At 39.9% G+C, this 25,989-nt stretch overlaps 1 protein-coding gene and 1 long non-coding RNA gene across 9 annotated transcripts in view; one reads left to right on the top strand and one right to left on the bottom strand.

The window, feature by feature from the left end:
- LOC138152490 (uncharacterized) overlaps positions 1 to 12,516 on the top strand; it is a 101,888-nt gene extending 89,372 nt beyond the window's left edge. The window contains exons 3-4 of the long non-coding RNA XR_011166115.1: positions 11,329 to 11,535; positions 12,368 to 12,516. This is a non-coding gene — a long non-coding RNA (uncharacterized lncRNA). The remainder of the gene's footprint in view (positions 1 to 11,328; positions 11,536 to 12,367) is intronic.
- Positions 1 to 25,989, bottom strand: part of RNF157 (ring finger protein 157) — a 153,504-nt gene that overhangs the window by 9,154 nt on the left and 118,361 nt on the right. For 4 of the 8 annotated variants that reach the window (XM_069076315.1, XM_069076319.1, XM_069076318.1 and 1 more), the window contains 15 exons: positions 16,757 to 16,912; positions 16,232 to 16,349; positions 13,139 to 13,205; positions 12,776 to 12,819; positions 11,311 to 11,358; positions 9,461 to 9,532; positions 7,873 to 8,032; positions 7,531 to 7,643; positions 6,464 to 6,702; positions 5,166 to 5,274; positions 4,433 to 4,544; positions 3,980 to 4,167; positions 3,288 to 3,353; positions 2,167 to 2,215; positions 14 to 124 (listed from right to left, as the gene is read on the bottom strand). In XM_069076315.1, the coding sequence (XP_068932416.1) occupies positions 14 to 124; positions 2,167 to 2,215; positions 3,288 to 3,353; positions 3,980 to 4,167; positions 4,433 to 4,544; positions 5,166 to 5,274; positions 6,464 to 6,702; positions 7,531 to 7,643; positions 7,873 to 8,032; positions 9,461 to 9,532; positions 11,311 to 11,358; positions 12,776 to 12,819; positions 13,139 to 13,205; positions 16,232 to 16,349; positions 16,757 to 16,912 (1,652 nt within the window). The remainder of the gene's footprint in view (positions 1 to 13; positions 125 to 2,166; positions 2,216 to 3,287; positions 3,354 to 3,979; positions 4,168 to 4,432; positions 4,545 to 5,165; positions 5,275 to 6,463; positions 6,703 to 7,530; positions 7,644 to 7,872; positions 8,033 to 9,460; positions 9,533 to 11,310; positions 11,359 to 12,775; positions 12,820 to 13,138; positions 13,206 to 16,231; positions 16,350 to 16,756; positions 16,913 to 25,989) is intronic. The other 4 variants (XM_069076317.1, XM_069076320.1, XM_069076314.1 and 1 more) reach the window with 2 other exon arrangements.

Here is a 25,989-nt window from a genome sequence, read left to right as displayed (position 1 = left end):
GACTGCCACTCACCGGGTAAGCAGACCTCAGAGCACAGCTTATTGTCGAGTGTTTTCACGACTGCGATGTCAATGTCATTGTTATTGTCACACTCCATACCTAGGAATGCGCAAGTCCTCTGGCCTGTAATGGAGTTAATGCAGTTAGAGAGGTGTTTTTATTTGCTTTACTTTGCTTTACTGTCTTTTAAAACGAAAATCTTAAAGATGGAGACAAAAAAAATCAAATTATATATTAAAAAAAGACAATAACTAAGTGGGTAAAGAGTGGACAATAAAGGAGTCACATTGTGTAAGGGTGTGAATGTCTCTGTTCTCAAAACTACCCTTCTCTGAATTCCGGACCAGCTTCTTCTCAATTCTTGTTCAGTAACTTTTCAGATCACTGAGGAGGAGGGCAAAGGAATACACAGGGATTTTGAAGAGAACAACTAGGAAGTGCAGTAAATATGCAGGTAAAAGGCAGACAAAAGAGTAGCTGGGAAAAGCTAAAGAAAGCAGCTGGGAAAGCTACCCCTGCTCATGCTTGTGTCTGTCTCTGGTCCATGTCAGGTGCGTTTATGACCATAGGGGAGTGGGTTCTGCAAAATGAGTAAATAATAAAATCAAAAATTAAAGATTCCAGGTTCCATTATTTTGCATGTAAAATCCAAATTGCCACATTAACAAAATTAAGATTTTGCTGATGAATATTTGTTTGTTTTGTTGTTTGGAGTATCATTTAAATGACTGACCAGAAACCTACAGACATGGGCAAGGGGATACAGAAGTCATTCTTTAAAGCGCCCCCCCCCCCGCCCCTCAGTGAAAAGGAGAAAGAAAATCACGAGTTTGCCAAATGGGCTATAGGACATCAGGAAGAACCACAACCCTGTACTTCAAAGGAAAAACCAGGAATCTGGCAACCCTGCATTGTAGAGGAAGAAGGCTAATTTGTGAAAAGCTAAGATTTTAAAGCAAATCTGTTTGTTTTGGAATGAGCAAGCAATTACTTAGGTAACCTGAGGTCCTACCAACATGGTCTGAGTTCATGGTTTGTCTCTCCAGCTGGTGTGCAAAGGGTGATGAGAGGCACAGCTCTAAGCAGTGGTCACCAGTCTGCCTGGGAGGCTCTTGGGCTGGGTTGGCCATAAGCATGCACACCCTGTGAAGTTTTCCAAGCAGTGGCCAGCACTCAAGCTAAAGCAACTAGGATGATGGCAGCTGAGGGGTCTATAGCCAGGCTGGGAGTGGGGGCTGGCTTAGGCCTGGCACATGCTTTGATCTGTCCCCTTTTACATGACGAATCTCACAGAAAGAATAGATTCTCAACCCCAGGACACTTAGTGTCTATTTTTGTCCTAGATCCTTCCTGTCTGGACTATCCTTTTATTAACTGCAAAGCTAATTTTTAGTGGAGAGAGGTGAGGGAAGAGGAAAGAATGCCCTTTCCATTCCAAGAAGAGAACATTAAAGTCTCAAATGTTGTCAATGAACATCATTGCAACAATTTGCAGACATATGCCTACATGTTATTGTTAAGGAAAACTTGCGTCTCTACTTTCTTGACATTTCTCTTAATGTATCAGCTATAACTTCTCAAGGTCTTTCCTTTACTGGAAGGAGAGCAATATTCTGAATTAAGGTGAATAAAACCAAGGCCCTCTCCCTGGAGTAGAGAAATTACTGTAAAGCACTGTTGCTGTTTCTACCACAGAAGGGCAGCCTGAATGGCCCTGTGGCACTTGGCTGAGGAGATAGTGGGGGAGAAACAGAGTGATCAGGCAACTGTCCAGCAGCCTCTGGAGATGACAACACACAAAAACATGATGTCTTAAGTAGAGTCCTTAGCCTAATACCCCAGAACTTAGCACAGTGCCTGGCACATAGTAGGAACTTAATAAATGAATTTCCTTCCTTCCTTCTTTCTTTCTCTTTCTCTCTCTCTCTCTGTGTCTCTTTCTTTCCTTCCTTCCTTTTCTCCCAGAAAAGTCAGAAAGATACACTGGGATCCTCCTGCCTCCCCCCACCCCCGCTATCTTGCATACATTATGTTCATAACTTTCTTTTCATAAATCAAAGACCTAAATAATGCCACCAAGCCAACTGGTCCTCTTTTCTTTGCCTTAACATCTCCACCCTGGAAGGAAAATGAAAGTAAAAGAAGGCAAAGGTCCAGTCTGTTACCATCTTCCTGTGTAGGTGATCCATCCTCTTCTTCCAACATATCGTTCCCCTAGGACATAGCAAAGAGGCTATGAATGATGAAAGAACAAGCCACTACCCCAGACCCACATAAACACCTATAAATCCCTACACTTACCATAATGAAGACACAGTTGGAAAAAAAAAAAAACCAAGGAGCTCCCATGCTATTGGTATGGCTAGGGTTGCAAAGTCTCCTTTAGCATAACCTGGTTAGTCTCCAATTCTACTTTCAATATGTATTTTGCTCACTACCACATGGAAGCTGGTCTAACCACCATTCTCTGTTCTTACTAGATAGCATCCCTAAATGCCCAATCAGCTGCTACCCCTTGTGGAAAGGTCAGTACCAACAGACTCTCTCCCACTCTATCCATCTGCTCCTTATAATGCCTTGACAGTAGGAATATCCATCAGAAATTTCTCTCACTCTGCTCAAGGCCCCTCATGTTCCCCCTTCTGGCTCTACACTCCATAATGTCCCATTCTCCCTGTTATGTTGACTGGGGAAATTCTGCTCAGTTAGTCTATAGCGGTCTGGGTCTGACCAATTTTACACCAATGTGCCCTAAGGAGAGGGAATTTTTTGTTGGGAGTGCCCTTGATTAGTCTTTTTTCTCTCCTGGATTGAAATCACTGCAATAAATGTGGTTTCTTCCAGGAAATCAGAACAATAAATGATACACAAGATAAATGACAAGTATAAAAGAAACTCTGGCTTAGGAATCTCTAGAGAGCTTACATCCTAACTAGAGTCTTAAGACTGAAGATCTGGCTCAATGGAAAGGTCTACAATGATCCTTCCTCTTAATGGTTAATCAACTAATGTGATCAAAGCTTGGGATTCTGCAACAAAGTCACCTCTTTGGAGTCTCCATCCCATTAAACATTTGTGAGAGTACAAAGATGAGCAGTTTCCTGGATAACATGACCCTCATCAAAACTCCCTTCTACACTGAGTATGAATATACCAATGTTGCCTTAAGCAACAGCTCCCCAAACTGGACTGAGATCCATCCTCAAAGCCTTAGATTATTGGCTTTTCAGTTCAAACAGCTTCACTAACTATATAGCAAAGGGGGCCCTGCTGTTTAGCATATTACCTCTGCATCCTGCTCTTCTGCTGGGACACCAACAAAGTCAATATCTGGGGACTCAACAGGCATAAACTGCAAAATAACAAAATGGGTAAGTGACAAGTTCACCAACCTCTTCTTGCTCTATTCCAAGAACTGTGGAAAACTCAGGGCTCAAGTGCTTCAATTCTAAAGTGGGAGACATAAGATAAAGGCCAGAGAAATTTCAGACAGAGGATAGTAGCATATGAGGGGCCCTTGAAATGACACTACTTACAGCTTTGCTCCTCCATGGCATTTTTTCCCAAGGAGTTCACAGGGTTGTGTAGTCATGTCTCAGCCCCTACCTCATCTTTCTCGGTCTCTCAATCCAAATCTGCATCTTAGAATCCCTAGATCCCTTTAAGGCATAGCTAAGTGCCACCTCCCACATGAGGCTTTTACTAGTCTCCTGAGTGTTAACTGTCCCCTGAGTCCCCTATCAAAATTATTTTGTATGTCTTTCATATACATGCAATTTCCCCCATAGAATGTAAGGAGTTTATTGTCGTCTTTGCATCACCAGTGCCTATATACTTAAAAGGCACCTAATAAAGGCTTATTGAACTGAGTTGTTGCATCTTTTCTTGGGGTGAGAACAGACCCCACTTATCTCAAGCTGCTTTTCCAAGTGTGTTTAGTTTGAGGAGCAATGATGATTCTAGCAGCTTTTCCCCTACCTCGCCTTCTTCTGATGGGGCTCCACTGGCAGCAAGTGGGGAAGGGAGAGCATCTCCCTCTTCTTCAGTTCCAGGGGCAATATAGGAACCAGACATAGAGGAGGCTGTGTCAGTGCTGATCTGGGAGTTCTGGCTTTGAGAAGAGGCTATGGACATGACAGACTGTGCCAGGCTGCTGCTGACAGGGTCTACAGGGAGAACAGATGAGAGAGGCCTATCAGCCATTGTAGTTACAGTGAACCAGGAGAGGAAAGACATGGACAATCGGTGTTGTTTTTATTTATAGGAGGAAAAGGTGGAAGTCTCCTGTCCACCCCTCAACCAGGGACTGCATTTACCACCCTCGGGTATTAAATGATTAAGCTCTAAGGAAAAATTTGAGTCCCTATGACCAAAGCCAGAGGGAAGGTCCAGAGCAACTGTGAGTCCTATTCTCTTAAGGTACCCCAGTACCTTCTGGGGAAGAAATAGTGGAGGAGAGTGGGGTCCCTGTGCAGGATGACTGGCCAATGGCTCCTGATGAAGATAACGTGAGGTTCTCACTCTCTGGAGTCGCACCACACTCCTGGAAAAGCAACAAAGGGAAGACAGAGTGAGCTTGAAGCAGAAGTGGTTGGCAGCAGTATAGAGGGAAAGGAAACCTGAGGGAAAGGAAGAGTGTGTGTGTGTGTGTGTGTGTGTGTGTGTGTGTGTATGTGTAGGAAAGAAGAAACCAGCAGCTCAGAATCTGAGGCTGTGTGTCCTCAGAAAAGGCAGGTAACAGGTAACACTAGTGCTAGCATCTCTTTTGTCATCACTTCTCTCAACCTTAGCCTGGAATGACAAGTCCCTCCCTAGGGAAGGAGGGAAAGCTCCAGTCATCTCAGCCTGCTCAGGGCACAGCATCTGCTAGAATTGTATACAGTGATGGCTCAAGTGACACAGGTCACCTAGCAGCTGTTCCATGGGAAAACCCTTGGCACTCATGATTATGGACAAGTTCTTCCATTCTGAAGACAGGAGTCTGTCTGCATGACAGGCACAAGATAGGTCGCTCTGTTCCCCCAAAATGTGTCTGCCATGAGCCCCAGAGAGTAATGGGGCTGAAAGGAAGGGGCGTGTTATTGGGGTGGGGCAGGAGGGCAGGAGGTACTTAGAAGCAGGGTCCTGAGTCCCAAGAGAGGAGAGGAAGCAGAGTGTCTGTCACCTCTTCAAGCTGATGAGGAGACTGCCTGTGGGAGAGGTGCATTTCGGACTCACTGCAGGACTGCTCATCATCTTCTTTGTGCAATATGGATGAATTCTGGGAGATAGACCTAGGTAAGTTTAAAGGAAATACTTGTGACCCAAATATACCCTTGAATAAACAAACTCTGCATCAGATCAACCAAATTCCGTACACAGAAGAGGAGTGAGTGAGAAAGATCAAGGGTGACCTCTGTCAGAAGCAATTCTCAGGGGAGGAATGAGGCTGTGGTCTAGGAGTGACACCATGTGAGCAGTTTTGCTTTAGCCCCACTCGTGATCCATGGTGGTCTCGCGTGCTTCCACATACACACACTCTCTCGGGGCTCCAGTATAGACACCAAAAAATGCCACTCCCCCCATTCTACCACAAACATCTTGCAAATACTAATGACTAGTACAGTTTTTAAAAAAAGTTACAAAATTAAAGTGTGCCATTATTGTTTTGATCTAGACTCCCTTGGAGCATCAATACCACCTATTGCTTAGGTCTGGAAGCATCAGCACTTCCTCAGAAGAGTATGCAGGGAGCCCTCCAGCATACATTATTTATTTCCAAACACTACTACTACCGCCTTAGGCTGCTGTGTCTAAATCTCACACAATCAGTGGGAGTGTATTAGTCCCTTCCTTAATGTTCTGAAGGCACCTCAGGTGTTTGGTGGGATCACTACATTCTAGGAAAGGGTCAGTTTCTCCACAGGGAGCCAAGATAAAAGCTTCTGCTATCACTGGGCAGGTGAGAAAAGCATTGGAAGAGCTTGGATCAATGTGATGATTAATCCTGGCTCCACAGAGCTGATGGGGAAACACATTAACCCCTCTCTTAGTATAGAGGTGGCAGAATGATGCCTGTGCTGTTAGACACGGTCCTTGTGATGATCTCTGTGGTTTAACTGTACTTCCTTGTTACTAAGGAGGGTTTGAATCCTACTTGGGACATTTACTTGCTGTGTGACTCTAGGCAAATCATTTAACCCCAATTTGCTTCAGTTTCTTCATCTGCAAAATGGAGATAACAATAGCACCTTTCTCACAAAGTTGTTATAAGGATTGAGATAACATAAGTGCTTTGAAATCCTTAAAGTGCCATGGAAATGCTATTATTATGACTGATTATGATTATGGCAAGTATTAAGAAATGCCCATCGTGTTTTTTAAAAGCATTGACAGAGCACTAAAATAAAAAAAGGAAAAAGAGTGCTGGAAAGAGCCATCACTCCCAGTATCTTAAAGACATGAGCAGCACTTGATACTCACTTGGAGAGACTGTTCTTGAGCTTGAGCTCTTGGCTGCTGCAGTCAGAGAGGCGATCGAGGGGGGAGACGGTTCTGATCGGGGGCAGATGCCCATCACTGCCGTAGGAAGGCAACATCCCTGACAGGTGGCTTTCTCCAAGCACGTGAAGTGGGGGAGCAGCTGGGGATGGAGTGAGGGGCCCATTTAGGGCCTCCAGCAGAGATACCACTTCATAACCCAAGGGAATGTTCTCTGAGGACTAGGAGAACCAGAGAGAGGTTGTTAAACTCTACGGATGGCAGGTGTCTACAGCAGGTGACTAGGAATCCTCGTTTCAAAGCAAATCCTAATTTCATGACAAGGTATTATTTCTGGCTCCACATGAGAGGTTCCTTCCAGATTTGCTTTGAGAGTTTAGTAAAAAATAATTTCAACACTAGTGAGAGAGGAGAGATTCATGTGCCAAGCAGCTTCAGGAAAGGAGGGCTGTATCTATGTAGTAATTCTATCTGGAGCCTGCCAATGGGTTAATTTTAAGAGAGATAGTGTCTAAGTGAAAAGGGAGAGCTGAAAAGTTGGGAGACTGTCCCTAATCCTCTGTCTTCCACTATGAAACTCTGTTAGATTAATTTGTCTTTCTGAACTTTGTTATTATACCCAGCTATGAAATGGGAGAAAGTTAAGCACTCAGCTTTTAGAGGACTGATAAGTATAGTACCAAATTACAGAATAATTATTTAATAATGTAATATAATAATTTATCTGCCCTGCCCCTTCCCATGGTTAAATCCAGAGTTAGGGTTCTCTGAAGTGGTATTTACCATCAAAAATTAGAAAATAGGTATTGAGGAAGGAAAGTGGTTTTATTTACTATGGGACTCAAATATTGATTTTGCTGGTTTCAAAGCAACTTAATTTTGCTGGGTTTATTCAAAGGATACATAAGACAAATTAAGGTATGATTTAACTGCCATAGTGTCAGGGTAGTAAAGAAAAGGCCAGTGGAAATTAGAAGTCAGTAGGGATCCTCTATAGCATCTGTTCCCCAGTCTAATGGCTCCCGTTTTTAGACTGTGGCCCAACTTACTGAGTGCTCTTCAGAGTCAGATGTTTGGGAAGAGATGATGGGGTTAAAGTTGGTTGGGGACAAGGGGCCCAATTTCTTCCTCATGGCCCGGATCTGAAGCAGAGCCCGAAATGCTGTGAAGAGAAAAGATGAGTTAGGCTATTGTGATAGAGGGGAGAGGGCATGTGGGAAGGAGTGGATGCCCAACCACCCAGAAAAGACAAAGATTCCCCTTGCCCTTTTCCCAGACTCCCCATGTATTTGCCACATCCCAGACACAGGATGGACTCTAGTGATTCATACATCAAATTCTTTTTGTCTCCACTTGCTGATGGTGCCTTTCCCTCCATTCCTGAGACTTACGCAATCGGCAGATGGGGCAGTTGTTGGCTTGGTAGCGAAGGGTGTCTGCACAGGTGTTACAGAGGCAGAGGTGGCGGCAGGGTAAAATCAAGGTATCCCGAACATCCGAGAGACATACCACACACTCAGCACTGTTGTCATTTACTTCATCCTCAGCCACCTGGTCAAGGGGGATAAAATTGTTGAGAGCACAAGAATCTCGATTTCACATACCTCACTGCTAAGACCATAAGGGAGGGGAAGCAGATGATTCTACCACTGCTACTCCTCCCCAGAATAATACAATCTCATGTAAGCACAAGAAAATTTTAAATATGGAAATAAGAGGAGTTTATGTAGCTTGTGATCACTTTATGAAGGGCAGACCTCTTTGTGTCACGAAGGAAGCAGCATGACTGGCTAACTAAACAAGATAACTGTACATTTGGGGACTTCAGAAAAATTCCAGCACCTGGCCAGTCTAGCAGAAAATAAGATTCAGAGTTTGCTGGAGAGTTTGAGCCAGAAGTGGAGGAAAACTGCTCTTTGAAGGAGGAGGGGGCTTTAGGATTTTCCCTAATCCTTCCCTTTTCCCCTCCCTCCACACCACCACTGACCATGTTATCAGAGAGAATGGACTAGTAAGAAAAATGCTTACAGCTGTGAGAGGAGAAATACATCAAGGACAGATATGGATCCCAATACAAAAAGAGAGTCATCTAAGAGAAGAAATAGCTTCAAGGAATATGACCTCATGCACAAGAGAAGAATGCCAGCAACATACTCACGAAAGGGCTTCTAGCTCATAAAGTGCCATTAAGTTGTCCTTTGCTGTACATGTATATAATGCATATATGTCTCACTACCACTATTAAGTTTAATCTCACTCTATCCATGAATGTTGTGTATGTATGTAGGAGAGTGAACTCCAGGTATTGGTGGGAAATGTTTTGTACCAACTGTTTTTACTCTACCAAGTTAGTAAAATGTCTTTTCTAAAAGCTAATTAAGTCTGCTGGTTGCTTATTAATGGGGAGAATGTCAGTGGGGGCTCTTGGGGTATAATATTAGATGTAGAGCCCAATAGGATTACTCTTAGAACCTTCGGTAGCAGTCGCCCCTCAGGAGATGGAACCTTTGGGTATGAGTTAAAGTTTGAAGGAATAGCCCCAGAGGGTATCATGAGATGATTAAGCAAAAAGACTGAGCCTTGTTACTTCATGAAACTACTAGCTAAACGTCTTACTTGGCCTAAAATGGCATTCTAAGCTTAGGAGACTGAAGAGGACAGAAGCAAGCAAAGCCAGAGCTATTGCAGGGAACTAAATGTGTAAAATAGGGAAGAATATTAAACTATGTGACCGGAAGAGAATTTGCAACAGAGTATAGTGAGAGAATAATACAAAGCACCCATTCTCTTTCAACTTCCTTTTTCAGTGAAGATAAAGCTAAAGTAATATAAGCAAAATTTAAAGTTGGCACAAAGGCAAGCATGTAAAATATAAAAGGAGAAAATGCCACCCCCCAGACCCAAGTTCTTAGCTCGGGCTGTTAAGCTCCTACCTCTGTCAGGGAAATGTGCCTTCTGCTCTGAGGCATTAAGCTTTACCTTAGAATCCTGTGTGTTGTACTTGTTTTCAATCCCATAGATTTCTTGAAGGAGGTAACTGACCCCATCCACCTGGAACCCACAAGGAGAAAAATTCAAAGAGGCAATATTTGTGAACAGTAGATGGGGTCTACTACAGAAGGAGAAAAAGCTTTTTTTCTACCAAAGATCACTGATTTACAGGGGGAAAAAAAAACAGAAACTCTACAATGGAGTTTTTTCTTTGGTGGATTATTTGATCCCCCATATTCAAGAGGGAAAATAAAACACATATTTTAAAGTAGATTCCAGTCCTATATTATAGCCAGTTAAAGAAGAAAAGAAAAAAAGCAGGGAAATAGAAGAGAAGATGACAGACAGAAAGAAACAGATATCACCAAAGGCCTAGGAAGAAGTTTCTAAATCTTGTACTGTTTTCCTTTTACAAGATTACTGTAAATATTGCTCTTATTGTTTTTATATTATAGACAGATACTGACTTTATATATGTATATAGATTTTAAGTTTACATTATTTATTATTACTATTATCTATTCAGAAGAAAACTTCTGATTGGAATCATTGTGATGTGGTAATAGCTGAGTATTTGTTAAATATTAATTGGATAAATTAAAAATATCCATGAAGTCTCAGTTCCCCTTAGTCTAAACAATCCATCCTACCATCTAACATTTGTCCAAAATCCTCTTCTACCAGGAACCTTTTTAAAACTTCAACTATAAAGGATGCCCATTGACCAAGTGGTCCTACTTCTATCACTCTGATGCTGACTAGCAATTTGTGCCTACCCCATTTAATCTCTATAACCCTAGTTGCTGACCTGACACATTTTCATTCCCCAACTGGCCAATATTTACTTCCATTTTGGTTGGCTCTAGGCAAAACTCTGAACTAGATTCACGGTATATTGGGAAGATTATGAGAATTGGAAGGAAATATTGGTCATAATCTTTGCTCTGCCACTTACAGAAAGATAGTCAGGCAAGTCACCCTTCTCTGAGTCTTGTTTCCTCATGTGCAAAATGAGGTTATTAGAGTCTGCCTAGAATCTTTCACATGCCTAGCATTCAAGGCTTTTTGTGATTTGGTTTCTACTTGACATTCCCAACACATTTCATACTACTGCCCCACAGCAACAACTCTAACCACATTGGCCATACCCACTGCGTTCCGTTCAGATCAGCAAATCCTCTTCCAAACTTGATCTTAGCTGTCCTTTTAGAAAGGATCTCAAACTAAGTTACACTAAAATGTTTTTAACTAAGTAAGCCACAGTGTGTTTCATTCCCAGAACTATTTGCATTTTTATACTGGAAAAATGGTTACTCAAAGAAATGAATCTCCCTAATGATTTACTTTCAGATTACTAGATCTATAGGAGAATAGGAGGTTGGGGCTTCTTTCTCTTTCAGATGTATATAGTGTTGCATTTGTTGAGCTTAATGGTAAAGGATCCTGGTAGGCAACAAACATTTCGTTTTTGAACAATTGTGTTAAGCTGAGGGAAAACTCAGGCTAACAGTTCTGAGCCTCTCCTTCCACAGAGGAATTTTCTTCATTTGCTGAAACTGTCCTCTAGTCTCTGGAACCAGGGATGGCTTGAGGGTTTGCATCTTTCTCCCTTCCCACACATGGTGCCAAAAACCTAAAGCAGAAAACTCTTCCAATCCTTCCATTCTTTGAATTTGTTGTCTCAGATTCAATAATTCTGAGTCCATAAAGTTGCTACATATCAGAATCTCTTTTAGGCCAGTTATGACATCCAAGAACCTGAATCCTCCCTCCCCTACTTTTTTTGTGCCCATTTAGTGAAGAGGGCTAACAATAGGTCCTGGCCTTCAAATACTTACCACCTGTTTCTGTTTCAGGGGCTTTACGCAGAAAGTGCCATCTGTGTGCTGAAATGAAAAGATTATTATCATGACAGGGAAGAGGTCAATCAATCTGGCATTTAAATAAACGCCTGTTACATGTCAGGGACCATGCTCGGCGCGAGGGACACAAACACAAAGACTGAAATCACCCTGACTCTTGAGGAGTTTACATTCTAGCAGGAGGAGATGCCATATTGATATGTAAGTATGTTTAGGATAAATAGAGGGATGGAGACTAGTCTTGTGATTTCTTTGGTACTGGTGACCATCAGCACCTTTTCTGAAACTCAAGAGTCTAAAAGAGTGCTTGGGGTCATTCAGCCAGTCTGTGTTAGGGGCAGGAATTGAGCCCAGGTCTTCCTGACTTCAAGGCCAGCTTTCTATCCACTATAACACTTGTACAGACTAAATATATACAGAATAAATAGAAAACAAACCCTAAGGAATTTAAACATGCAAAGTAGGTGGGGGAGTGTTTGGGGGGAGTACTAGCAGATGTTCTTTTATTTACTCTTACATGTTCTTATATATTCAATACATATTTGTGAAGGCTACAAAAATATAATGGAAAAGTCATCATAAGGAAATAAGAATATGAAGAATCCAGAAAAAAATGGAAAAGCTTAGATCAAGAGTAGAGAACCTGCAACCTTAAGGCCACATGTGATGCTCTAGGGATCCTCAAATGTGGTCCTTTGACTGAATCCAAACTTCACAGTTTCACTTCAAACTTCACTTCACAGAACAAATATTTTGATTTTGATTTGTTCTACAAAGTTTGGATTCAGTCAAAGGGCCTCACTTGAGAACCTAGAGAACCTCACTTGGCCTTGAGGCTGCAGGTGCTCTACCCCCTGACCTAGATGAACTGATACAGAGTGAAGTAAAGAGAATGAGGAGAACAATATGACTAGTCATATGTACTACAATGTAAATGGAAAGAACAAAAACCCTAAACTCAATGCTCTGTAATTAAAACAACCAAGTTGGGCCCGGAAAAAAAGCTGAGATGTGCCACCTTTCTTCTTTGCAGACGAGCCCTGGATATGGAAGACAGCAAATACTGTTAGACATGAGGTGGTGACTGGTTCTGCTGAACTGCTTTTCTCCTTACCCTCTTTTCTTTTAAACTTGGGGTGGGGGGAGGAAGAATATTCTCAGAAATGAAAGTGGTGTATAAACCAAAAATACCAATAAAATGAAATTAAAAGCCCAAATATTTAATAACTATTATATCTACGACACTGTCCCAAGCACTTGAGGCATAAGGATAAAAATGAAATAGTCAATACAACACAGAAAACAACCAGCCCCAGACTTAGGTCTACTAGAGCTCAGATAACCTGGACACTGGCCTTTTTTGTGGAAGGGCAGGGAAATGGGTTATTAATACTTGGCTTAATCCAAGAAGAGGAGAGGACTTGCTGGTTTACTTACTCACCTTTTCAAATGTAGCGAGAAGTACATGGCAGTGTCCAAAATGCTCTGCAAGACACAAAAGCATAAGGTGAAGAAAGAAAAGTCAGATTCCATACCCCAACATCCCCATCTCACTAATGATGCTCCCAACATAGAACCTACTAAATGATTACAAGGTGGTGGGAGAGAGACTAATACATGACAACACAAGTCATATCAGTCCAAAGACCTTTAAAATTTTGACAGTGAAGGTGAAGAAAACCCTGTTTGATCATATGACTTTAAAAAGGCATGCTGCCCTTGGGCAGCAGCAGCTGTGGCGGGCAGCACCCACCACAAGAGAGCACTCACTATACAGAGAAAGAGAGTCCATGTCCCATCGTACCATCACCTTCATCCACTACGGCATGGACAACCATTGGGTAGACTTCTCGGTCCAGGTCAAAACCCAGCTACAGAGGGAGCAGAGCAAAGGAATACACAGAATAAGGAGCTGAGAAACTTAAATGTACTAGTCATTGTAACATGTGGCCAAACACTTTCATAATAGGTCATAAAGGGACATCCTGCCTAGAAGCCTTAAGCATCATCATTCAGAACAAGTCCAGGCTCTCCAGGGACTTGATATACCCTTAATTGTACAAGTCAATTTGGCTATTTCAAAGAGAGCTCTTTTTAAAATTCCTTTCTGATTTAAGCCCATTAGAATTTAAGCCCCACGCCACTCCCTCAGGGCATTGCTATCTTAAAACACACTGATCAAAAGATTATGCTGCTGTAAAAAAGATGCATCAATTAATCAATCAACAAGCATATATTAATACCTACTATGTGCTGAGCACTGTGTTAGGCACTAGAGATACAAAGAGAAATGCAACAGTCCCTGCCTTCAAGGATCTTATCAAGTGAGACCACATGTACATATAAGGATATACAAAATCTATACAAGGTAAATTTTTAGGAGGGAGACAGGGCACTATCAGCTGGAGAGAATCAGGGAAGACTTCATTTAGAAGATGGTGCTTGAGCAAGTCTTGAAAGAAACAAGGGATTCTCAGAGGCAGAGGTGAAGTGGGAGAGCATTCCAGGCATGGAGGAGATTCAGTATAAACACATAGACATGGGAAATGAAGTGCTCTGTGTGAGGAACAGCAAGGTCTGTTTGGCCATTATTCATTCAATCAACATTTATCAAGCACCTACTATGGGCCCAAAACTGTGCTACGAGCCGGGGGTTACAAAAAGAGGCAAAAGACAGTAATCTCATGGAGTTTACAATCTAATGAACCACCGAATCCATGGGTAGGGAGTAATACATAATAAGGTTGGAAAGGTAGGTTGGGGACAGGTTGTAAAGATCTTATGAGTTAAATAGAGGCGCTTGTATTCAATCAGAGAAGAAATAGGGAAGCAATGGAGTTTGGTTTTAATCGTGGAAGTTACATGGTCAGAGCTGCATTTTAGAAAAATCACTCTGGCAGTTTTGTGAAGCATGGACTAGAAAGGGGACAAACTTGAGGCAGGGAGACCAATTAAGAGAGTACTGCAATAGTTGAGGTAAGAAGTGATAAGATATAAAAATAAAATAAAATAAGAGAAGTGATAAGATAAGCAGAAAGAAGGGGATACATGTGAAATATGTTTTGGAAGTAGAAATGACAAGATTTAGCAACTGACTGATACGTGGAATGAAAGAGAGTAAGGAGTTAACCATAACACACTGGGACTGCCAGCCTGGGTCACTGGAAGAATGGCAGTGCTCTAGATGGGGAAGTTTGAAAGACAAGTGGGGTTTAGGGAAAAGATACATTAATTCATTTCTGCACATGCCAATTTTGAGATGCTTATGGGAAACCCAGTTTGAAATATCCACCATGCATTCTACCAACCTAGAATTAAATAGATATGTGAAAATCACTGGCATAGAGAAGATAATTAAACCAAGGGCAGCTGATGTGGGCCACAGAATGAGAAAATGTAGAGAGAGAAATGAAGACGACTTTGAACAGAACTGTGAGGATATAGCCAGAATTAGGCAGGGTAATGTGAATGATGATCCACCAAAAGAGAGAAAACCTGGTCAGACAGAGAAGAGGAGAACCAAGAAAGAGCAATGTTATAAAGATCCAGTGCATCTTTAGGAAGTATCTAGAAGGAGAGAATGTCAAATGCTTCAAAGAGGTATGAAGGAAGAGGACTGAGAAAAGGTCATAAAACTGTGGGCAATTCAGAGATTATTGGTAATTCTGGAAAGTCATTTCAGCTGAGTGATGAGACTAGAGGCTAGATTGCAGAGATTTGTAAAATGAGTGAGAGGATAATAAATTGAGATAACAAGTACAGGAAAAGAGATTCTTCTAGAAGTTTAACAAAGAAATGGAAGGAAAATCTAAAATGATGGTTTGAGGAGATGGAAAAGTCTAGTGAGGGATTTTTCAGGCTTTGTAGGTAGTAAGGAGAGAACTAGTAGATATGGAGAGATTTAAGATCTGAAAATGGATAATTGTTGGGGGCAATTTACTGGAGAAGAGGGAATGGGATGAAGGGTACATGTAAAATGGTTGGCCATGGAAAGAAGAAAAGTCACCTTTTCATCAGAGATAGATAAAGAAGGGAAGAATGAGGAATGATTCTAGGGATTTCAAAAAGTAGAGAAGGGGAAAAGAGGGGATTCACTACAAATAGTCCACTTTCTCAGTAAAAGAGAGAACAGCATGGGAAACTTGAGGAGAGAAAAGAGTTTTGGAGCAGCCTTTGTGGGAATGGGAAAGAGAATTAATCAGAGAGGAATGAAAAGGACTGTCTTGCTGTGGTGAGGGCCCAAATGAGATTAGATCACTTAAATCTGTAGTGCATCCGGTTGGTTTGGTTGCCTAATTTCCTCTAGCTCCGTTCAGCAACACATGATTAGGAGTGGGGGCAGTTAGTGGGAGTTATCCAAGGTCTGGCAAAGCAGAAATGGTGATAAGACAAGGAATTTGAGAACAGAGGACAGGCTGGAGTTGAACTGGTTAACTACAGGCTTGAGATAAAGAAAGAAGAAAGTGAGGTTAGAGTATGGGTGATGATCTGGAAAGGTAATGAGGGATGGAGAGTTTGAAGATTGTGAGACTGAAGAATAGGTTGAAAAGAGGTAAGAAAAATATAGGAAAACTCTGTGAAGAAGAGGGAAAAGGATATGAAGAAAATTTTTGATTATGTGAAAAACAAAACAAAAATTTTATTTTATTTTTTGAAAGGAAAGGCATAGGGAGAGATGGATTGATAGACTGTTGTGATACAATAAAAGAATATGATATATATGTCTTTGGGTATGTAAGTAGTGTGACAGAATCAAACACATCCAAAGACACGATATGCCTTACTTGCAGAAGTCAATGCTCAAGTTGGCTCTTGCATGCTTATGAGTCTCCATCAGGAAATTATATTCTCCCCTGTGGCTCATGTCCCAAGACACTTAAGACAAGAGACAGCTTACCTCTTCTTCAGCCCACTCAGATGGGTCAACAGTATGGGAGGGCAGGCAGAACTGCTGACACACTCCTCGCTTATAGTGCACAGTCTCTGACTGAAGGCTGTTGTCTTTTGGGATGTAGCTATAGATCAGAGGAGGGGGTCAAGTTAGCATCTTGAACAGTTATATTTGACATTTCCCTCTCTTTCATTCTAGTTCTTAGTGATGCTCAGTCTCAACCCATGGAAAATAAAGGAGAGAACATGTTTTATCACAGGTTTCCTTTTCCTCTCCTCAAACTACATGGCCTCAGAAAGAATGATTAAGTCTGTTACATCCTTTAGATGACATCAGGAGTCAAACTGCTACCTTGCACTGAACCAAGATGGCACTGAAAAAATGTAAAAAAAACAAAGAGCAAGTCTGTCAGCTCAGGAAGTAGATCTTGTTCAGGAGGGAAAATGTCCTACTGATAATAGTTTAAGACTTGGGCTATTTCTAATTTGTCTCTAGAGGAAGGGGCTCATTTGGTCTTCATCCCTTTTTTACCTGGCTATGCCATTCTGGAACTCTTCAGTGGCCTGATAATAAATGGTGATTGCCACCCGGGCATCGGTGTCAAAAGTGAACTCTACGTTGTAGTGGACTTTGGCTTTGCTGACCTCTTCTCCAGGGGTTTTCACTTCCTCGGTGCACCTAGAAGACCTCAGAGAATGAGAACTTACTGTGTTGCCCAAACCCAAGAAAATCCTGTGCCACATGCTTCCTAAATTATAGGCCAGGACTCTTTATCAGTTCAGTAAATAAGTCAAGTGCAACTAGAAAAACAACCAAAATTATTTAAAATTAAATTCAACAGGGATAAGTATAAAGTCCTATTTTAAGGATCCTTGGTTTCTTAGTGTGGGTACTGTCACCATGACTCTACTCTAGGCTTTCACAGATGGGCTGGTGAGTTGTTGAGGCTAAAACTTTCATTACTCTGAGCCTCTCCAAACTTAGGGAAGCTGACTTTTTGACAAAAGGCATACAGTGTACTGCTATATCCATAATGAATATCTTTCCAGTTTAGCAGAAGTCATGGAGAGTTTGGCCTCTGTTAGCATTATCTCTAAAAACCTAGAATTACCCTTATACAACGAGGAATCTGAATGAAACGCTGAAGCCAATGTAAAGCCCAATATATAGGTTCAAAAAATCAACTTCACAAGTATAGGACTGAAGGAGAAGAGGTTAAACAATAGAATTAATTTGATTTTTACTGTAATCAAAGGAGATAATCGTGGGCCATGATAGCCAAAAAGGGGTAATCAGATCTTAGCCTACACTGACATAAGTCCAATACCCAACATAAAGAAGATGAAAGTTCTATGTATTCTGGAGTCACATTCTGGAGTACTGTTTTTGGTTGTAGGAACAATATTTTATTTAAAACTTTAATTATAAAAGTAACAATCCATGGAAACAAATGAATACACATACAAAACAAGGAACAAAAATTTACATCATTCTCCTTCACCCCCGCCTTTAATGAGGAAGAATCAAAAGAACGAACAAACAACCAGCAAGCAAATAAAATTCTTTTCTTCTGTGTTCCAAGACTGCCTGAAATTCAGTTGCTTCCTTCTTTTCTTTTCTTTTTCTTATGTAGTTTCAGAAAATGTCTGGTCCTGCTAAATTCATACTAGAACAACCTTATACAAGAGAAATAGATACATATTTCCTTAGAGAATTAATTTTATTATTTTTATGGCACTTTAATATTCTACTATATTAATATACCATGATTTAGGGCCTGGTGAGAAGACTGACTCAAGAGTAGAAAATATCTTCTTCTCACCTCCCCATCTTTACCACTACCCTGTCTGGAGAGAAGTTACAACTGCAATAACCCTCTTCAGTCCCCTCCCCTAAGCCCCTTAAAAGAAGAACACCCCTGGGGACTACAAAGAGCCTTCTACAACTCCTTGCCCCCAGGATGATAAAGTCATAGAAGAAGCTTTTTCTTTTGGGTTGCAAACCTAGCCTTCTACCCTTTCCCCCCAGAAGAGCAGCTGGTGGTCAAAGTACCAATTCCTGGGTTTTGCCCCAGCACTAAAAACAAAGCAATTCATCTCAAATTTAGTGTTAGGATGATAATGTGAAGGTATGTAGAAGAATCCAATTCTACCATAGACACTCTAGTGAATGTCTAAAAATCATCCCAAACAAAAAAACAGAGAAAATCAAAAATAAAAACAAGTCAATCCCTCCATCCAATTCAGAACTTCACAAAAAGACAACCAGAATGGGGCAGGTAGGTGGTGCAATGACTAGAACACTGGTCCTGGAGTCAGGAGAATCTGAGTTCAAATCCAGCCTCAAATACTTGACACGCTTATTAGCTGTGTAACCTCGGGCAAGTCACTTAACCCCAATTGCCTTGCCTTCCCCCTTCCAAAAAAAAAAGACAACCAGAAGCAGCAGTAGCTGAGAGAGGGGTTCTACCAGGAATGCCAGCCCCAAACCCAGTAAATGGACCTGAAGCCTACAAGTGCTGGGAAGACTGTACCCAAGAAAATATAAGTAAACAGAAGAAAATATCAGACAAAATCAAGAAATATGATGGGCTAAAAGAAGACTAAAAGGTAAGTAGAAGAGAATAACTGTACAAGAAGCACAAATAGTGTCACAGGGGGGAAAAGGGACAAGAATGGCAAGAAAATGAAATAATATATAAAAATTAAATTAGAACTGGAATAAGAGTTCTGAAGGAAAAAATTATAAGGAAAATTGCCTAAAACAGAAGGGAGAAAATTTTAGCAAAGTAAAACCCTGAAAAAAAAGAATAGTGCAATCAGAACGCATTGATTCCATTATATAATAAGAAATATTAGGGAGCATCTAGGTGGTGCAGTGGATAGAGCACTAGCCCTGAGTCAGGAGGACCTCAGTTCAAATCCAGCCTCAGACACTTAACACACAGACACGCGCGCGCACACACACACACACAAACTAGCTGTGTGACCTTGGGCAAGTTGCTTAACCCAAACTGCCCTCCAAAAAGCAAATATATATATAAAACAAAATGAAAAGAGTGAAAAAATAGAAGAAAATATAAGTCAACTACTATAAAAAACAACTGACATGTAAAACAGATCAAGGAGAGATAACTTAAGAATCATTGGACTCCTGGAAAAAAAAAGGGAAATAAAAAATTTGAAGAAATCATAAAAGTTAACTGCCCAGATCTATTCGAACCAGGAGGCAACATGAAAAAAGAATCCACTGATACCCTCTTGAAAAAAAAAACCCAAATTGAAAATATCCAGGAATGTCATAGGCAAAATCTAGAGATATCTGGTTGAACAAAAAGAACAATTAATTCCAATATTTTAAAAATCGTGTGCAAAAATAGGGAGAGAAGAGATCCTACCAAAATACTTTTATAAGACAAACATCATCCTGAAACCTAACTAGGAAGTGATAAGCAGAGAAAGAAAACAATAGAACACTATCTTTAATGAACATAAATGCAAAAATAATGATTAAAATATTAGCAAAAGACTAGAAAATTAGAAAGAAAATCATCACCAAGTATAAGCATTTCCACATTCAAAGATGACTGACTATGAAATCATGAATGTATTACAGTTTTTTAAAAAAAAAGATATATTAAATTTTAACATGGTAGTACTAACACCTTTTTCTTATCTGCATTTCCAATCTCTTCTGTGTATTTTATAAATGTTTCACTGATCTTTATTGCATTTTTTTACATCACTATTACTACCTCTCCATTCTTTTCTACAACTTCTTCCTACCCCTTCCCAATAAAGCACACTTTGCAGAAAATATGTATAGTAAAGCAAAAAAAAAAAAAAAAAGGATATCTTATATGCACCTACTCTCTACCCTAGCACCTCTTCACCAGACAGTTGGAAGTATACTTTAACACTGGTCTTTTGAAGTCATGATTGGCCAATGTGCCGATCAGAATTCCTAAGTTTTTCAAAGATCTTATCCTTTACAATGTTGTCATTAAATGAAGTTTTCCTGATTCTGCACCTAGATGGCACTATAAATAGAGAACTGGGCTTGGAATCAGGAAGGCACATCGTCATAAGTTCAAATCTGGACTCAGTTTACTAGTTGTATGATCCTGGGTAGGTCACTTAACCCTGTGTGCCTCAGTTCCTCATCTATAAAATGATCAGGAGAAGGAAACACTCTAGTATCTCTGCCAAAAAAAATCCCAAATGGAGTCACAGAGAGTCAGATATGACTGAAACAATTCAACAATGACAACAAAAACAATCTCCTGAACCTCTACTCTGAGGCAGCTAGGTAGTACAGTGGATAGAAGCTTGGGCCTGAAGTCAGGAAGACCTGAGTTCAAATTCAGCCTCAGACACCTGCTAGCTCTGTGATCTTGGGTAAGTCAACCTCTGTTTGCCTCAGTTTCCTGAACTGAAAAATGAGGATAATAGTACCTACCTCACAGAGTTGTTGTGAGAATCAGATGAAATAATATTTGCAAAGTGCTTAGCACAGTGTCTGAAACTATAGCATTATACTAGCACTATAAATGTTTATTATTCCCTTCCTTCCTTTCTCTATTTACTTCACTTTGCATCAATTCATCCATTCATTCTAGGTTTTTCTGAAACTTTACCTTTTGTCATTTCTCAAAGCACAATAATATGTCATTGCATTCATATTCAATAATGTATTCATCTATTTCCCAATCATTGGTCACAGTTTGTTTCCAATGCTTTGTCACAACAAAAAGTGGTGCTTTGCTATCAGTAATTTTGTATGTATGGGTTCTTTCATCTTTTGGGGATTATATGCCTAAAACTACATTATGTAGTTTTAGAAATGCTAGTTACAAACTACCTCCAGAAAGAGAACTGATAGAATCTGAGGGCAGATTAAAACATAATTTATTTCACTTTCTTCATTTTTCTTTTTTTTTTTTGCAAAATGGCTAATATGGAAATATGTTTTACATGATTTCATATGTATGTCTGATATTGCATTGCTTGCCTTCTCAATGGGTGGAGAGGGGCATGAGGGAGTGAGAAAATTCAGGACTCAAATTTTTTTTAAAAGAATGTTAAAAATAAATTAAAGACTTTTGGTTTTGTTTTGCAAGGCAATCAGGATTAAGTGACTTGCTTTGGGTCACACAGCTAGTAAGTGTCAAGTATCTGAGGTCAAATTTGAAGTCTGGTGTTCCAACTCCAGGGCTAGTGCTCCATCCACTGCACCACCTAGAGGCCCTTAATAGATGTTTTTTTTTTTTTAAAGAAATGCTTGTTATAGTAATAAAATAAAGAAACTGAGAGAATAAGAATAGGCAAAGAGGAAAGGAAATGATCACTTTTGTAGACATATGGTTTACTTAGAGAATTCTAAACATTTAACTAAAATTAAATGAAGCAACAACTTCAGTAAAGTAGTATAATATAAAGTAAACATGCAGAAATCATCAGCCTTTCTGTATATTATAAATGAACCCAGCAGGAACAGATAGAAAAAATTCCTTCCCAAATAATTACAGAATATGTAAAATATCTGGAAGAGCCCCTACCAATACACACGTAGGAATTATATGAATACAACTACAAAACACTCTTTCCAGAAATAAAGACAGATGTAAATAATTGAAAAGATATTAATTATTAATGTTTAGGCTGTGCCAATATAATAAAAATAAGAGTACTACCTAAATTAACTCCCAGATTTAGTGCCATACTAATCAGACTACTTTGTAGAACTAGAAAAAATAATAACGAAATTTGTTTGAAAGAAAAAAAAGATCAAGAATCTCAAGGGAAAAAATTGAAAAATGTTGGAAGGAAAGGGATTAGCCCTACCAAATCTTTAACTTTATTACAAGCAGTATCATCAAAACAATAATGATATTGGTTAAAACAAGTAGAAAAGGTAAACACTGCACACTTTAGTTTAAGACTCAGAGGCAATTGAGCTTAGCCTTTATTAAATCCAAGGACTGAAACTACTGTGGCAGGCACTCAGTATTTAATAAAAACTGCTGGGAAAACTAGAAAGCAATAAGGGAGAAATTAGGCTTAGACCAACATCTCACACTGTATATCAAAATAAACTTCAAATGAATACATTACCTAAATATAAAAGGACATATAATAGGTGAAACAGAGAGGCAGAGAAAGAGACACTTTCATAACTACTGATAGGGAAAGTTATATGTTTGGCCAAACAATGAATAAAAAAGATCAGAGATGATAAAATGGAAAATTTTTATTAAAAATTTTTAAAGTGCACAAGTAAAATCAATGCAGTGATAATCAGAAAAATTCTCCAAATCAGTAATTTAAAAAATGCAAATTAAAACAATCCAAAAGCTCTATCATATACCTAACATATTGGCAAAGATAAAAAAAAAGGAAAGTATTATTTGTTGGAGAAAATATGGGAAGACAAAGACATTAATATGTTGTTGGTGGAACTGAGGATTAATCCTACCATTATGGAAAGTTGTTTGGAACTATTCCCCCAAAGTCACTAAATTGTGCAAGATCTCTGACCCAGAAGCATCACTACTATAGCTATACCCCAAAGAGATGAAAAAGGAAAGAACCCATGTATACAGAAATATTGTTAATATTTCTTTTTTATTGCATCAAAAAAAACTGGAAGCAAAGCAAATACCCATCAATTAAGGAATGGCTGAACAAATTATAGTATGTGAATGTAATGGAATATTATTGTGCCTTAAGAAATGACAAAAGGGACAGTTTCAAAGAAATCTGGGAAGTCTTGTGTATGTAAAGGAAAACAACTGTGAAAGACTTTAAAACTATAATCAATGCAATGACCACTCGTAACTCTAAATGACTGATAATGATTCCGGTTTCCTGACTCTTGGAAGAGAGGTGTTGGGCTAGAGGGGCAAAATGATGTATACATTTTCAGCATGTGGATTTTCCGTTTTCGCTGGCCAGTCTGTGGATTCATTTTGTTTAACTGTACTTATTTGTTACAAGGGAGGACACTCAACGGGGAGGGAGAAAAGTGAAAAGAGGACTAGGGATATAGTGATAGTGACTAAAAAAAGAAAAAGAAAACAGCATCAATGACACATTAAAAATACAGAACAAAGGGGCGGCCAGGTGGCTCAGCGAGTAAGATCACCAGTTCCAGTGTTGGGATGACCTGGAGATCGAATCCCGGGCTCAGACACTCAGCACCACACCCAGAAATAACTGGCCATGTAACCTTGAGCAAGTTACTTAACCCCAATTGCTTAAAAAAAAAATACAGAACAAAGAGCAGAAGGGGACAGACACAATCAGAGCAGTGTTGGAAATACCAAGTTAAATTTAATATATACGGTTTCATGGTATAGTATACATTCCACTTTTTCTGTTCTTCATTTTATAAGGAAATATTAACATTTATTGATGTTTGTCAAGTTCATAATAACAATAAAAAATATGTCATGATACATTGACCTAGAAATACCATTACTAGGCCTGTATCCCAAAAGAGATTAAAAAAAAAAAGAAAAGGACCTATATATACAAAAATACTTCTAGCAGCTCTTTTCTGGTGGCAAACAACTGGAAATTCAGGGCATGCCCATTAATTGGGGAATGGCTGAACAAACTGAGGTATATGATTATAATGGAATGCTATTCTGCTTTAAGAAATTATGAGCAAGGGGTGGCCAGGTGGCTCAGTGAGTAAGAACACCGGCTCCAGTGTTGGGATGACCTGGATCAAATCCGGGCTCAGATACTCAGCACCACACCCAGAAATAATAACTGGCCGTGTAACCTTGAGCAAGTTACTTAACCCCTATTGCTTTAAAAAAAAAAAAAGAAATTATGAGCAAGACGGCAATGTAGAAGCAGGAAAACTTCCTGCGCTCCCCCCATAACCACCTCAAATACCTATAAAAAATTACTCTAAACAAACTTTAGAGATATAGAACCCACAAAGTGACAGAGAGAAACCTCCGGCTGAAGGCAGCCTGGCAGCCGAATAGGAAGAGTTCATTGCAGCACACTGAGAGCAGAGCTCAGCCCCATGTGAGCCTGTGGTTTTAGCCTCAGGGTAGCCCCAATCCTGGGGTGGACTTTGGGAAAGTGGATAACCAGCAGCTGTGGCAGTTTCCATATTACAAAGTGAGAGGTCAGGGGACTTTAGGAACAGGGGGTTTAGGAGTGAGGTCTGGCCTTTGCCCCTGGAAGGAGAAGCAGCTGAGGTGTGGCAGCTTTGTCCCGCATGACTGCTTCAGAGGTCCTGGCCTGCAGATTGTAGGGGGAGCAAGCAACCAGTCTGAGGGGTAATTACTCTTGCTTTAACCTGCTTGGATCTGGATTGCTCTCTAGGGTGGAGGTCCTGGGGTGCATGATCAGGTGCCAGAGTGGGTGGAGGCTTCAGAGAGGGCACCCAACTAATAGCTCTGGCAGCTGTGAAAACCCCAGCAATTTGGGACAAAGCTCTCCTCTCTGGAAGCAGAGTTCTACTGTGACAAAAAGCTCAAAAGTCAAGTAATTGAGTGGCAACATGAGCAAGCAAAGGAAACAAAGCAAGCACAGCAGTCAAACCTTAGATTCCTTTTTTGGGGACAAAAAGGATCAAAGCATGGAACAGGGGGAAGACAGAAAAGTCAGAACTCTTGTACCAAAAGCTTCCAAGAAAAAAAGGAATTGGTTACAGGCCATAGAGGAGATTAAGAAAGATTTTGAAAACCAAATAAGAGAAGTGGAGGAAAAATTGAGAAGAGAAATGAGAATGATGCAAGAGAACCATGAAAAGAGAGTCAACAACCTGACTAAAGAAAATAACACCTTAAAAAATAGACTAACTCAAATGGCAAGAGAGGCTCAAAAAGCCAACGAGGAGAAGAATGCCTTAAAAAACTGAATTTGCCTGATGGGAAAAGAATCTCAAAAGCTCACTGAAGAGAATAATTCTTTCAGAATTAGACTGAAGCAAATAGAAGCTAGTGATTTTATGAGAAATCAAGATACTACTAAACAGATCCGAAAAAATAGAAGGCAATGTGAAATATCTCACTGGAAAAACCATTGACTTGGAAAACAGATCCAGCAGAGATAATTTAAAAATTATTGGACTACCTGAAAGCCATGATCAAAAAAAGAAACTAGAAATAATCCTTCAAGAAATTCTCAAGGAAAATTGCCCTGCTCTTTTAGAATCAGAGGGCAAAATGGAGGTTGAAAGAATCCACTGATCACCTCTTGAAAAAGATTCCAAAAAGAAAACTTCAGGGAATATTATAGCCAGGTTCTGGAGTTTCCAGATCAAGGAGAAAATATTACAAGCAGCCAAGAAGAAACAATTTGAATATTGTGGAAACACAATCAGGATAACACAGGATCTGGCAGCTTCTATATTGAGGGATCGAAGGGCTCGGAATATGATATTCTGGAGGTAAAAGAAGCTGGGATTAAAAGCAAGAATCACTTACCCAGAAAAACTGAGTGTCATGTTTCAGGGGAAAATATGGTCATTCAATGAAATAGAGGACTTTCAAGCATTCTTGATGAAAAAAACAGAGTTGAATAGAAAATTTGACATTCAGATACAAGAAGCAAGAGAAGCATGAGAAGGTAAATAGGGAAAAGAATCAAAGTTGAACTATTTACATTCCTACATGGAAAAATGATCACTGTAACTTATGAAACTTTTTTCAGTAAGAGAATAGTTGAAGGGAATATAAATGTAGATAGATAGATAGATAGATAGATAGATAGATAGATAGATAGATAGATAGATAGATA

Source organism: Petaurus breviceps, unplaced genomic scaffold (genome assembly GCF_028583685.1).
Source record: "Petaurus breviceps papuanus isolate PSGF00001 unplaced genomic scaffold, PetGlider_PUasm1.0 90925, whole genome shotgun sequence".
NCBI classification, from domain to species: Eukaryota; Metazoa; Chordata; class Mammalia; order Diprotodontia; family Petauridae; genus Petaurus; species Petaurus breviceps.
This window is presented reverse-complemented; position numbering and strand designations above follow the sequence as displayed.